The sequence below is a fragment of the Polyergus mexicanus genome, unplaced genomic scaffold, assembly GCF_030449975.1.
Source record: "Polyergus mexicanus isolate NDT 795.1 unplaced genomic scaffold, iyPolMexi1.0 SCAF_16, whole genome shotgun sequence".
NCBI classification, from domain to species: Eukaryota; Metazoa; Arthropoda; class Insecta; order Hymenoptera; family Formicidae; genus Polyergus; species Polyergus mexicanus.
The window spans coordinates 6801976-6816363 of record NW_027223336.1 but is presented as its reverse complement, the minus strand read 5'-3'; the positions used below and the strand labels follow the sequence as shown (position 1 = coordinate 6816363).

At 38.3% G+C, this 14388-nt stretch overlaps 2 protein-coding genes across 2 annotated transcripts in view; one reads left to right on the top strand and one right to left on the bottom strand.

Moving 5' to 3' along the window:
• Window positions 1-14388, top strand: part of LOC138940388 (headcase protein-like) — a 159354-nt gene that overhangs the window by 51375 nt on the left and 93591 nt on the right. The window lies entirely within an intron of this gene.
• Window positions 8793-9771, bottom strand: LOC138940323 (uncharacterized). Its single transcript, XM_070309140.1, has 3 exons — window positions 9720-9771; window positions 9005-9327; window positions 8793-8873 (listed from the first exon to the last, which is right to left on the bottom strand). The coding sequence occupies exons 1-3, from the start codon at window positions 9769-9771 to the stop codon at window positions 8793-8795; spliced, it is 456 nt and encodes a 151-aa protein (XP_070165241.1).

Genomic DNA, 14388 nt, shown 5'->3' with positions numbered 1-14388 from the left:
ATTCTCCGCGTCTACGTGAAGGGGAAAGGCGGATATTAAAGTGTAGCGTGCTCTACGGTCAGGTTGAAAAACGGCTCTCGCTATGGTACTTAATTCCAAAGAGGTCCCGGTCGTGTCATCGGCTAATCCAGCGATGCGCTCCCGCGAGATGGCTGCTGCCCGGTAATCGCGTCGTTTTGTCACTTTTATACGTCGTTGAAACGAGGAGCGAGAGAGGCTGAAAGGCGGGCGCGCCCATGCAGTACAGAGATGAAACACCGTGTGGTTGCCACTTGATGGGTAGAGGCGTTACCGTGCGTAAGTGTACGTATCGGGACACGCGTAAACGAGCGGCTTCATCGGTGGTGATCTCATTTATTTCCGCGACAGAAAGGTAGAGTACGTCCGTGTAAAAGTATATAGGAAAAATGGAAAGAAGGAGGGAGGAATATCTACCCAACGCTTATAATATTCTACCCTATATAATACATTTTTAATAACAATTCAAAAACGTCGATTATCTATGGCGATCGATCGGACTTTGATCAAAGTATACCATGTGTGCGTTAGAGAAATAGAGCGCACGCGTGTGCGATGGTCGTTGTGTCGATCCGAGAATTGTGTCGTGACTATTGTTGACGCGACACGCTCTCTTACGCACTTACCGTATCACATATCGGCGGAATGTATGTATTTTAGAGTCGCGTGTCCGGAAACATTGTCGCAGGTCAGTCAGACGCGACATGAATCACGGCCGGGCACACACGTTCACTGCCAAGGAATTGTTCGGTGTCTGCCAGGCACGTACGAATACATCGCTTTAGGTTTCGCGCGGAATATTGCTGTCTCTTACGAGATATTGCCGAGTATAATTAGCATATGGAAACTTTATCCTTTGTTCAATATCGCGTTTCGCTTAAATATGCACAATTTCGAGAATGCGAAGGCGCACGTTTAGTTTCAACGATGAAGTAATATTACCGTTAACGTTACTTTCGTTATATTTCGTTATATAATTATTTTTATTAGTTATTTTTTATGTTATTGCTATTATTTATGACAATGTCAGGATAAAGAAAAGAAAATGATACGAGTCAGGATAAAGAAAAAGAAGCTCGCATACGTGAAATATCACACGCGCGCAAACACGATTCCATCTCTTGGAGCAATAATTTTAGACCGTATATAAAGTGAATATATATATATTTAAGATCGATGACGTATATTACATGGTAATATCTCTCAAGAGTATTGATGTTGCAACATTTTTTCAAATTCTTAACCACTTATCATTAATTAATGTCTATCGTGAATAGAGGAAGCGACGCAGTTGGCGAGAGAGACGATTTATATAATTATATGATTAAAGTATAGAGAAATATATATCGGGCTCTGATCCCAGATGCAACCGATTATCGAGAGATATCTATCTAGATTTTCGTACCCTATATTTCTTACTTACGCGATAAGCCGTAAGCCTCTCTCGTTGGCTGCGAGCATATTGCCCGGGACAATCGCGATACGACGGACGGAAGGAACGTGCCACCTAAGACTTGTTGGGGGCTATTCAATTACGTCTAACCGACGGCTTTGCTTCCTTTACGGATGAGAATTACGACGAAGCGTACCGACATTCTCCCGCATGTCGGTTGCCGATAGGCCGTCTCTCTCTCTCTCTCTCTCTCTCTCTCTCTCTCTCTCTCTCTCTCTCTCTCTCTCTCTCTCTCTCTCGACCGAGCTCGTATTCGAAATAACATATTTCGCGCGATATTAAAGCAAACGTGTGTCGGAAATATTTTCCAAACGCGCCACGTTTCCCGTTATCTTTTATCCGCGCGCGGTACTTGATATAAAACTGTTTAGTGCCCTTATGTTTAACATGGAGATACGCGATGTTGATATTTATTTTTAGAAAGCTCTCACACGCCAGGAAGTCTAGTTTTATGGAAATTACGTAAAAGTACATGCCACGGGAAAAATGAAAACAATTTGCATAATTTGTTCCGTTTCCTTCGTCATGATTAGAAAATTTACCGAGAATGTATTTTTCAGAAGAATATATTTCTACCTTTGCATTTTCCTCCTCTGCAAGACCGACAATACAATAATTACAAAACACCGTGGCATATATTACGAAACTTCCGCTTTCCAGACGCAGATTTGCGCTCGAGAGAGACGCAACGCGAGAGTCGGCAACGCGATGCGTCATAAATTCCCCCTGATTAAAGGAGAGAGAGAGAGAGAGAGAGAGAGAGAGAGAGAGAGAGAGGATTCTCGCGCCTTTAAATGTAAATACCGCGGGGCCATTAAAACTTTTCGCGTACTTAGCCGGAATCTGTTTCGACTTTAGCGCGCGCGTATTGTCCGACCTCGCAAAGAGCAGCGGTTGTTAAACGGACGTCGGTGTTAAAACCGTCCTCGCGGCTCGGTTCGAAGCCGCACGCTATACATCCCCGCCTTGATAATTTCAAACTTTCGGTATATCTGTCGGATTGGCGGATCTTCACAATGGCCGATGAAAATTCTCCCCGTACGGGTCGCGTTCTCTCGCGCGAATTTACGCGGCCTTACACTGCTTTCCCATTGAAAAGTTATATACCTCCTCGGCGAAAGTTTCAATGGTTTTCGTTAATTACCCGGGCTACCGTGCGAGCTATAAATCGTCGGTCGAGTCGACGGCGATGCTTACCGCTAGCTCAATCCGCAAAAATGCCTAAACTTTCCAGCTGAGGTGTCTAATCTTACTGTTGAATTTTTTTTTATTCGAGTTTATTTTATTCAATGTACAATACATCACCGAAGTGGCGCCTTATCATTATTATTTAATTTATCTCAGTATTTGTTTTCATTTTATAAAATATATATATATATATATATATGTAATATAGGTGGATATTCAGATATTGTAATTCTTATCTCTCAAATTCGCGCGAAAGTGTCAGCGACACATTAGTCATTCTATTAAACTCTATTAAATTATAAATATCGTAATAGCTGGCTTTGATGTCGCGTCATATATGAAACGAGTTGAGCGCGATTACTGTCTCGAATACGAGTTCACGCATGGAGAAATGACCGAGTTCGCTCTCTATTAATTACCCGACAGTGTCCGGTACGACATCGTCCCGTGAATGTCAGTGCCGCACATAAATTATCACGAGGATGGTGGCTTCCTAGGGAGAAGGCAACGTTCTCGAATTAGAATTCCGTTTTCGCTTCGTGGTTCGGAAAAGTCGTTGCCGCAACTTTAAAAGCGGAAGCGACAACCGAGAATTTCACTGATCGCTGATGTAATTTTTTTTTTTTTTTTTTTTAAATCTTCCAAGCATCCGTTACAATAACGAGAAGTTGAAATAATAAAGACGATCGCGATAAAAGCGCCGAGACGTCTCTCGTCGTCTAACCAATTAGGTTCGTCACCGTGTAATTACGATTATACACAAGGTAGCCTTCCAGCCCGATTAATTTAATTACACGCTTAACGTGTAAGCTGGAGGCAAGTAGTACACACGCACACACGACGATGTGCCTTTTATTTATACAATATAAGCAGCAGGTAACTTGAATAAGAAGCGTGAAGGATGGTCGGAAATTCTCTTCATCGCGCGCTGATTTTCACACACGTCGTCGTCCGACAATCTCGGTGCTCGCGATATCACGTCGACGCGGTGATCGCGATAAGAAGAACAGTATCACGAACGAAGCTGTACACAGTTGCAACCTTGTACGCATTTGCACGTATCTGAGCATGAGAGCGCATTATACATCGCGCGTCTTGAAAAAAGGAACGACCTTCGATGGTTATTCTATTTTCTCGACCTCGTCGGATGTTCCTGGGGGATACGCGAAATCACGATTGAGTTAAATAATAGTGGTGGCGTTTGTCGATTTAAGATTGCACACGTGGCGGAATCTGATAAAACATATTGCCTTTCTCGTAGCTCGTAAAAACTATTGAGTAAAAAATATTTGTACGATTAAATTAAACTATGAGAAACATGGAGTAATCAGAAGTTATACGATGCGTAAGTCGTACCGTCCAAGCTAAAGACTTAGACGCGGCGTCACGTGCAATAATAGGTGTTTACAATTCAAGTAGGCTTAATCTTCTTAGCATGACGTAACGTTTCTTCATGTTGCGCGGGTATCTTGTTACGGAATTATGTTGCGGTTAAGTATATGGCGTCTAATTTTTCATTGTGCGCACGAGAAACGTACGAGTATTTCCGTCAAGCTTTTATAAAGTTATTTTAATTCCGTAATTATTTTCACGTTGCTTCCGCAACAACTGCATGTTTCTCGTTTCTACGCGTATCTTAGAGTCGAAGAGAGAGAGAGAGAGAAAGAGAAAAATTGTAGAGAATATACATATATATACATTTTCCACCGAGATCGATAAAATTTACGGTAAAATATCTTTTTCTACAAATATTTCGAGACGTCGATCACGTATTGGTAAAGAGCGACCACCGATAAATGTGCCGGCTCTTCGTGCACTTGCATCGAACGTGCGTAATCAGTCAACGACCGCGCTAGGCTAAACGCGCATCGCTACTCTTGCCACTCAGGGTCGACTCGGCAACGTGTCGTGGAGGTAGATAGGTGAGAGTAGTATTTCCTCTCTCTCCGCTAGAGCTATTTACCAGCTATATTCTTACACACGCCAGCCCATACCCGACGAGAATAGGCGTCCGGCCAATGTGTGCGTGCCACTAGGCATACTCACGAGATGTATCATATAATACAATATATCGTTATTTTTAATATCAAGTTCACTTTTTATCTTCTCTTATAGCTGGAATATGATCGATACTCTCTGAAAGAAAAATTCTATATCGAATAAAAAAAGTATATGAATTTTTTTCTTTCATCCGATCTTCGATGATGCGAAATTTTCAAACAAGATAATACGATAAGATTTCATTGATAACATAAAATATTTTTTAATTATCGTGTAATATATTCTTTGTAATTTTTTATATTTTTTAATCGATTCTGAATTTGGATTTTAATACAAGTTTACCGTACTAGCTTTACTACTACGAGAAATGTTCTCAAATCGACCGTACTTGCCGATCGATTTAATCGGGAAATCGCCACGTAAGGACTTTGCGCGGTTAGCGTGATTTATTAATCGTCGATGGCTATAATTATCCTGTCGCATGGTTAATCCGTTCAATCGGTCGACATCCATCCGCAATGACGAATGATTAAACTTTGCCTCGGTTGTCACCTTGATCCTACCGTGTGAAAAACCAACCGGCCGCCTGTATCTCGCGTGCGTATCGTAATCATCGTGTGCGCGGCGAAACGTTATTATCTATTCGTTTGAAAAAAGCCGTCTAATTCCGTTGCCAAGTGTTGCACGGCATGCGGGCAACGTTTGCCTATGGCAAGATTAGTAATTCCATCGTATCGTATGTGTGCGGCGCGCGTTACGTATTCGTTTCACGCTCTGCGAAGCACGCGTAGCCGGCAAAAGCCTGGACCAGCAGCGGAAAGTTCGCGCCTACCTTGCTCTTTTCCACTCGTCGCCGTAATATCGCTACAATGTGCGAGACGAAACACGATCTCGCGCCTCAAACTTGGATTGTGACGCGAATCATCAATTTGTTGCGAGATTTAAATCCGGTTAATCAACAGATTGACGATTCATTTTATTAACGGTAACGATCGCTGACTGATACGTCCTAATCGGCATAATTTAATGTAATTATCTGCTATAATGATACTCTGCTAAAAAACAATTTAATATGTGCGCGTACTCATATTGACATCGTATCTATGATCAATTTTATTAATATAAACGATACGCATATATTTTAAGCTCGAGCGCTGATGTTTACAATAGAATTGTGCAGTGTTATTTCTCTCGCGAAGACATATATTCGCAATGTGTTCTCTTTACGAATTTTCAAAAGTATTACTATCGAGAATTTACTATTTTTGCAGAGCAATAATTGAATTTTATTTTCTTCCCGGCTCCGACCGCTAGAGCAATTTTATTTTTTCTCCGTATGAGAATATCAGTTTCGGGATATATGAAGAAAAATATTTTCGTCGTAATATAACGTTATCGCGAGTTATAGCGAAACAAAGGAGAGAGAAGCTATAAACGAGAAAATTTAATTTATCTCGGCAGATTATATCATACATTCTGACCTCTCTGATGCGATCGAATTGGATAACGACTTTCCGGCGTGAAATAATTGATATGTCCTAGGAATCGCGTGACATCTCGCACGTCTTCGTAAGACAAATCGATCTCGGAGGTCGGTCAATCGCGCGGATCTTTCGAGTAGTGTTCTGCCCTGTAACATGCACGAGATGACGACGCGGGAAATGATGACAGGCGGGCGTTTGTTGACCTAGGTTAGTAGTTTCGTTCGTTGGCGCCGCTCATTCTATTCTCACATACATTCTTGTTGTATTTAATTGTTATCGGGATACGCATTATATACAGCTTACGGCAAATGGAAATAATGTGGCACGCTTTTGAGATTATATTGAAACTCTTGCGAAAAGCGAGAGAAAAATATTATATTTTTTTATATTTATTTAGTAAATTATTATTTGTTAAAACATTTTGTTAATTTACATACATGCTATGTACATGTGGATGACACGTGTACGCGATTTTTTTTTCCTCGATACATATTTATTTTGTAACAGGCAATGACATAGATAGAGTGATGGAAAAAAATATGCACATTTCAATTATTACCATTAATAATTTGCATGACATGATAAACATACTTTTTTTTTTTTTTTTTTATGGAATAAATCGGTTTATAAAAGTTTTTTTTTCTGCTTGCAATGTTCATAACAAATGACATCTCGTAAAAGAATATTCTCATAAATAATTCTCAAGTATATATTGCGAACTGATTCATTTCGCAATTGCGAGTCTGTGAAAACATGATTATCATATTATCGGCAAGATAAAAGAATCCTGTATTTACAAAATGAACTATTTGAATGAATAAATGAACTATTTGCTGTATGACCTAGGTTAATAATAGTTTTACTATTTTGTTACGTTCTTAGAAAAAAGCGTCAAGGCTTGTATCAATTAGTTAGACGTTTCTTAACGAGATTCCGACACAAGTGCGCATAATGAATACATTCTCCATCGGCGTAGCGAGCGGGGACACGAGCGCGCATCGCGTCAGTGAATGGGAGCAGCTATGTTCTTGGTAGTATAGTACAGTAAACCCGCATTGCCGGATAAATATACGATATTATGTAAGTTGTTTGCAAGCCAAGAAACGAAGAGAAACCGGTCCACGAATGCTACTGGCTGATAGACATGTGTTTATTGCGCAATAATTGGGCGAGTTCTATTCGGCAGGCGCACGGCGTTTAGCCGCGATGACTTTTTATTAATAAAGTCGACAACCATGTGTACTCGGTTGACAATTATTCCGTCTCGCGATTATAAGTGTGAAGCTCGATAAGCGAGATCGGTGGCTCGTGAAAATATAAAGGAGATGAGATCAATGGTATTTTTTTTCATCAAATTAAACTGTTCAACTTGTTGGCGAAATTCTAATCCGTTGACTAATCGTCGTCGGGTAATGAAATCGTTGCGATACCAAATGCATACTTATGTTTCTAACTAATGGAATAGCTCGCAAATCTTTAACGTCGACGAAGATCCCGTCGTTTAATAGCTCTCCCTTTTGCCATCGGATCGTTTTACAATGGTGATTAATTTTCAATCGAGGCTGTCGCTTTTTTTTCAGCCTGCGGGGTCTGTCAGCGCCCGTTTGACACGCGTTTGACGGCCGGCAAATCAGCCAACCATTATCCGCCATCGTCTAACCGTTTTTCTATCTCGTCATTCTTTGGATAAATCGAATACCTACCCCACCGCCTTTGCCATTTCGTCGTATTGTCGATGGATAAAGGGACGGTCGACGCTGCTCGTAGGTACACGTCGTGTTTCTCTCTTATGCTACTCTGTCCCGGGTGACACCCGCTCTTCTATCGCGCTGTTCAGATTTCGGGATAGGCAGCAAGAAACGGTAACGATCCACGATCAACCGCGACAGCTGTTAATGCGCCACGATGAATTCGATTTGACGACCATAGAGGGTAACGGTGCGAGACGAAAGAGAGACGGAGAGAACGAAGCCCGGTCTCGCAGGAGTTAGGCCCCTGGGTGGAAACTATTGCTTGATTGCGTACGAATGTGACGCCATTTCATGGGTTTCGTCGTGAAAGAAGAAAGAGAGAGAGACAGACAGAGAGACGGAAAAAGGAGAGGAGGAGACGCAAAGCTTTGGCAATCGTCGACGGAGGTACAACGAGGGTGCGAGAATAGGAAGCGCGGCGCGTTTGCCCCTCTTGCCTTCCTTTCCTCGACGGAATCGACAGGTTCAAAGGGATTCCTAGGAGGACTGGGGATTTTCTCGTTTGAAGAGCGTGCGACGTGAGCTTTCAGACAATTTCTCAAGCGTGTGCGGGTCACGTCGGTAATGCGAGCGAATACGTCAGCACACGACTGCGCTGATTTATCCTTCGATGCCCGTAGGGGTGGTAACGGTCGTGATGTTACATAAATACAGTAAGGGGTGAATTTTGCCGGACTAGCCATCCGAGTTTCGAAACTTTTTCGATTTATTGAATTGGATGAACGCGAAATTATCTTCTCGGAAATAAACACGAGGCAGTTTTTGATTTTTGCACGAGTCGTTATTACCGTAATCACATGTGATTATATGTATTTAAAGGATATAAAGAAACATTTCGTACTAATAACACACATACATAAGAATATCAATTGATTATAGTATAAGCTATCTCCATGATTAACAGTTGCAAGGCTTGACGCATTTACCCAATTTGTTTCTCAATAAGCCATTTTCGCAGAAACATCCCTTGACGCACCACTGGGGAAAAAAAAACACGAAAAATGAAAGTATAAAAACATTAATATGATAATATACACGCATAGTTTTTTTTCTAAACTTCATAAATATTTAAAATATTTAAAGTAATCAATGAAGAGAGAGATTACCACTTTCTTGCATATTGGACGAGGATTCTTGTAGGTTGGTTGACAGGCGGTTGGCGGTCCACATGTCTTATAAATCTCATTCTTATAACATTTCGGTGGTGGTGGTGGTGGTGGAGGAGGAGGAAGAGGAGGAGGAGGAGGTAGTGTCGGCTTCCATTTCTTTGGTGGCGGAGGAGGTATTGTTGTTGTTGTCGTCGTCGGCTTGCATTTCTTCGGTGGAGGTGGAGGAGGAGGAAGCGATGGCGGCTTGCATAGCTTTGGGGAAGAATTACTCGTGACAGCTGTAAAAGAAATAAAATAAATTGTTATATTTTTGTACTCGATTACTAAAAATATATGGATTTTTATAAAATTATATAAAAATAAGGTACAAGAATATATTACAAATACTTACATTGATTAGACGTAAAGATGTTAAAAATATCTAATATATGTAATATATCTAATATAAATTACAATTAAAATAAAAGAGAATAAGATTTAAGATTAGAAACAAAAATAAAAAAGTAGTTATTGCGATGTTATAATGGAAATTTATGCAAAATGTTTTACAAATTTTAAGCTGCGTTTATAAAAATATATTTTTTAAACATAGTTACAAATTTTATAAAGTTGCGATAAAATATCTTTAATTAAATTTTCGTTGAGGATATATATATATATATATATAGCGTGTGCGCGCGTGCAATTTAAATATTATTTTCCAGTTTATACTTACTGACGCAAATAATCGCCACGAAAAGGAAGAGAACCATCAGATTGCGAGACATGTTGAAAAATTTTTCGTTGCTTGCTAAATAGTTCGAGATTGATGCATGTTGTTAGTTGGAGGCTTTTTTTATACCAGAATTCTTTGCGCATATTAATATTCTTTATTTATTCGCGTTATCAATAGCGTAACTTAGTGACAAAAGAAATCTAAACTTTAGCCTTCTACTGGAGTTGTTACAAATGTGCGATAGGATGTATGGACATTTCTTCAACGAAACGCTGCGTACGTGAAGAACTACGTCGTAACGAGGCACACGTCTCTTACTGTTTCGTTACTCTTTAAATCTTTCCTGTTTTCTTGTCTCATTGTTTTGACATAGAACACGTACTACGATTATATTATAAAGTGAGTAACTCTCAATTCGAGACCTTTTTTACAAACATTGCTTTTTCTAAAAATTTTGTTAATATAAACAAGTACTCTTCGAGTTTTACTTCGTCATCTTAATAATATTGTGAATATACACAAAGAAATGAGAATAAAGATGCAATTTTATATTACGTTCAACTTTGCGCATATACACACATTACATATATCTTTGGAATTTCACAAAAATCGCAAAGATTATAAAAGAAGATTACAAATAAAACTCAAGTTTTTTTTTAATATTGCTACGAAAAAACATATCATGATTTATTTTATTAAAGCACATTATAATTTTTAATACATGCATACTGTATACGAGAATTTTTCATTCACAAATAACTAGATGGAATATAGTCATGATGTGTGACCTCTTTATTTCGCATATTTATTTGTGATTTAAACGAGGTCATTATTGCCATTAATTGTCATTCGGTTTTATTTAAAGTCACGAATGAAATACAATTACGATAACATTTTTTAATTACATGTTCATATTTGGGATTTAAATAATATCTCATTAGTATTTAGATTTAATTTCTTATATATTATGTTGTTCTTGGATTGAAAAAATATTTGTACTTTCTTTTCTTGAAAGTCAATACTGTCCCGCACGTGTTATGCAGATGTATATCCACTATTGTATTTGCTTAATGATAAGAATGAAACAAACTTGTTTTTTATCAGTCTTATATTTAATTAATCTGTTCTCATATAGGTATATATATATATATATATATATATATATATATATATATATATATATATATATGAACATACAATAGATATGTATAATTACGCTGTTTAATTTTTCACGTCTTTGGAAGTTTACAACATTCGTTAATACAAGTAAAGTTGATGTTTCGAATAGTATTAATATTTTGTTGAAATATGCGTATAATATCAAACATACATGTTATTCAATCATTTTTTTTTTATTTTTATTTAACGAATCATCAACGAACTATAGCCCGACGACCTTTCTTACATCCCATATCTATTGTATTTAAGACTTAAAGAAGGCATCAATTCAGTATTACGTTATCTCATTAGCAATATTGAGAATTTAAACAAGTTAGGCAAGAAATTCTTTTCTTTTTCTTGAAAATGTTCATTTCTTTCTTTTACGCTATATCTGTACTTTTGTTATTATATTTTAGTTTATTTATATTATTTGATATTATAATTGTCGATTGTTTCTTTTGAAAAGTTAGTTAACAGATAAATAACTTTATTGCGATTGTCTCCATTATGCTATCGGAAATTTGTATTAATTATTGTAAAAATATTACGAGTTGCATACGAAAATAATTTTGTAGCATCCATTTCACTCGATTCTTTGTCTTGTTAACGTATTGCAACTATTTCAGCGTGCAGTATTTTATTGTCATAGTATTTTCTGGGGCAGCTGGTCGGTTGCTTCTTTCGTCATTTTAATGACAATGGGACACGTGCCGCGAGGGACAAAGGCAAGTGGCATTCTTTAACGTAATATAATCGATGTATAACTTCTATAACTGCATTTTAAAAAATCCGTTGAATAACGGTGCTTTTTTCGATTGAATATATCGTAAGACTCTGATGCGAGATAAGAGAACAGATGATAAATATTAAGAATAATAATATCTTTTTCAAACACGAAGAAGCGCAAAAGGCAATAAAGGAAAGAATTTTTCTATAGAATATCTAATTAAATATTATTACTAAAAGAAAAATTAAATAAAGACTTTCGCATAAAAAATATGTTTCTGTATTACTTACTTTAGAGGAACTTAAATGCTTTGATCTTCATATCGTTGAATTATTCCGATTGAAACCCCCACGCTCTCTTGCATTCGATATTACTTAATTAAATTGTGCATTTGATTTGATGTACATCCCTAATGCACATTAATGTCCATCGAACGGTCCTATCGAAACGGTCGTTCCGCGCGCTATCTGCTCAAGTAATCTTCTTAACGAAGAATCCACCCCTCCGTCATCATACGGCGGAGGAAAATACTACTTCCTTGCTAAATCCAATAAGCGGCTATCGGATACGCTTGTCTACTCTCCCGAGAGATGAAATTCGTGACCAATGCGCGTCGCGGGTTGAAGGGACGGACGAAACAAGAGGACGAGAGAAACAATCCCATTCTGCCCGGCGTTCAGGAGCCAAAAGAGTCCCGGATTGAGGACGGACGAGTGGCAGGTGCGCCCATTTCTAGAATCGAGAGTGTACCGGGACCCCCTTAATGCGGTATTTCATCGGTCATAATCTTCCCTTCGCGGGACATCCCTTTGTTCTCGAGGAATAAAAATCCTGTGTGTGGTATGGATGGCTATATATATATATCTCTCTTTCTCTTTTCGGTTCGATCGCATCTCTCCAGGAACTTAGACGAAAGAGGATGGATCGTCGTATAGATATGTTTCGCAAGACCGTACGAATCGCGAGCGTCAATTGAAATTATTCGCGTCTCTCGCTATTTAGTCTGTCGTTAAGTATCGAGCTTGCACACTTATTGCACACTTATTGCATTCGATATTTGTTGTTGCATATATTGAAAAATTCAAATTACATAACGCGTGAAGTATCACAACACGTCGTATCGCATTTACTTGCCATTATTTTATCAGAGTTAGCAGTGGCAACAAAAAATTTTTAATTTTCTAAGTTGTCTTTTGTTCGTGACAAATAATTTATTTATCTACTAAATTGTTCAATTGCATAAATGTAATTCAGTAATAAAGCGATAAGTATTTTTAAAATATACTACGAATGGATTATTTGTGTAATATTTTAAAGAGAATATTCTTTATATTAATATTATCTTTATATTAATCTCACTTTCGTGTAATTGGATGATCTAGAAGGAGAGATACATCTCTATCTCTCTTTCTTTTTCTTTTCAACGAACAAGTGTTCGATTAATAGCAAAGTTTTCTCGTGATTCGTTGATGCGGGGATAAACGAGAAAAAGAGTGAAGACTGATCAACGACAGGAATGACAGAGAAGAACTGAAACCGATCAGAGAAAGACGATTGAAAGAGAACTCTCTCGCTTCTCTCTATTCACTTTCGTAACTGCGAAACTTCCCCGACAGTCGTCGTCGCTTCTCTAACCGCTTTATCCGCGCTCCACGCTCTTTGTTCTCCAAACATCCCTGTCGCCGGCTTGGAATCCTGAGGAACAAAGCTATTCTGATAAAACGCTATTGATTCTTTCGGATATGCTTATGACCAGATAATACACTTTTGGGACAGAATAGTATCGCAAAGTTTCGAATAACGCAGATTTTATTACCAATGTTGATTAACACACACACACACACACACACACACAATCATATGTCGTGCAAGAATCGGTTAAGGAATTTATGTAATCTTTTTTTACCCTCTGTGCGAGATGTAGAAGGATTTCATAAAAATTGGGGATATTATAAATTATATGTTTTTGCAAATTTTTGAAAATATAATATTCGCATTATTAAATTAAGAGAGTAAATTAGCAGAATAGACCTGGTAATTTAACAAAACAGACTATATGTCTATGCGCAAAGTTATTTCTAGCTGATGAAGATGTGTTAAACGACTCTCTCTTGGAAATTTATTACGTAATACGGCACGTTTTTTAATACAAGTTTTTCTCGTTGTACTTGATAGCTAATGATTGATTCGCAATGATCAATATCATTAATATCCACGAAGAAAATTTCTTTTTATTTTTGACGTGAGAGAATAATCGAAGGAGAGAGATTATATGCATGATTTTAGATTTCGCGGGAAAGTCCAAGCATCGATAATTCTTTATTTCTAAATCAATGGCAAACGGTTTTCTATGGATTTTTATGCGGAAAAACGGGATTGTATGCAAATTTTGGAAAAAAGAAATGCTCTCCCTCAGATTCTTTTTCTCGAATGTGTCATCTTTCTTCTCTTCTCTTTTCTCTTGAAAAGTAATTCGAGACGAGTTTCTAGTGGTACCCGGGAAATGCTGCTTCTCCTGTACCTTTATGTTGGCCGCGTCCCTTCGTTTCGTGAAATTGGAAAGGCACGAGGAGAAGAGCAGCATGGTCCCTGGACGATCGAAGGATCGCTAATGTACCTCATGGCACGCGAGAATGGAAACTCGAGAGTCAACGAGAAGTGATCGAACGAGAAAGATAAGGGGAGACAACGAAAGATGGGAGCAAAAATGGGAAGCAAGATTGGCAGGATGAGAAAACGGATTTGTTAGCACATATACATATATTGTACCTGTTGACGTAT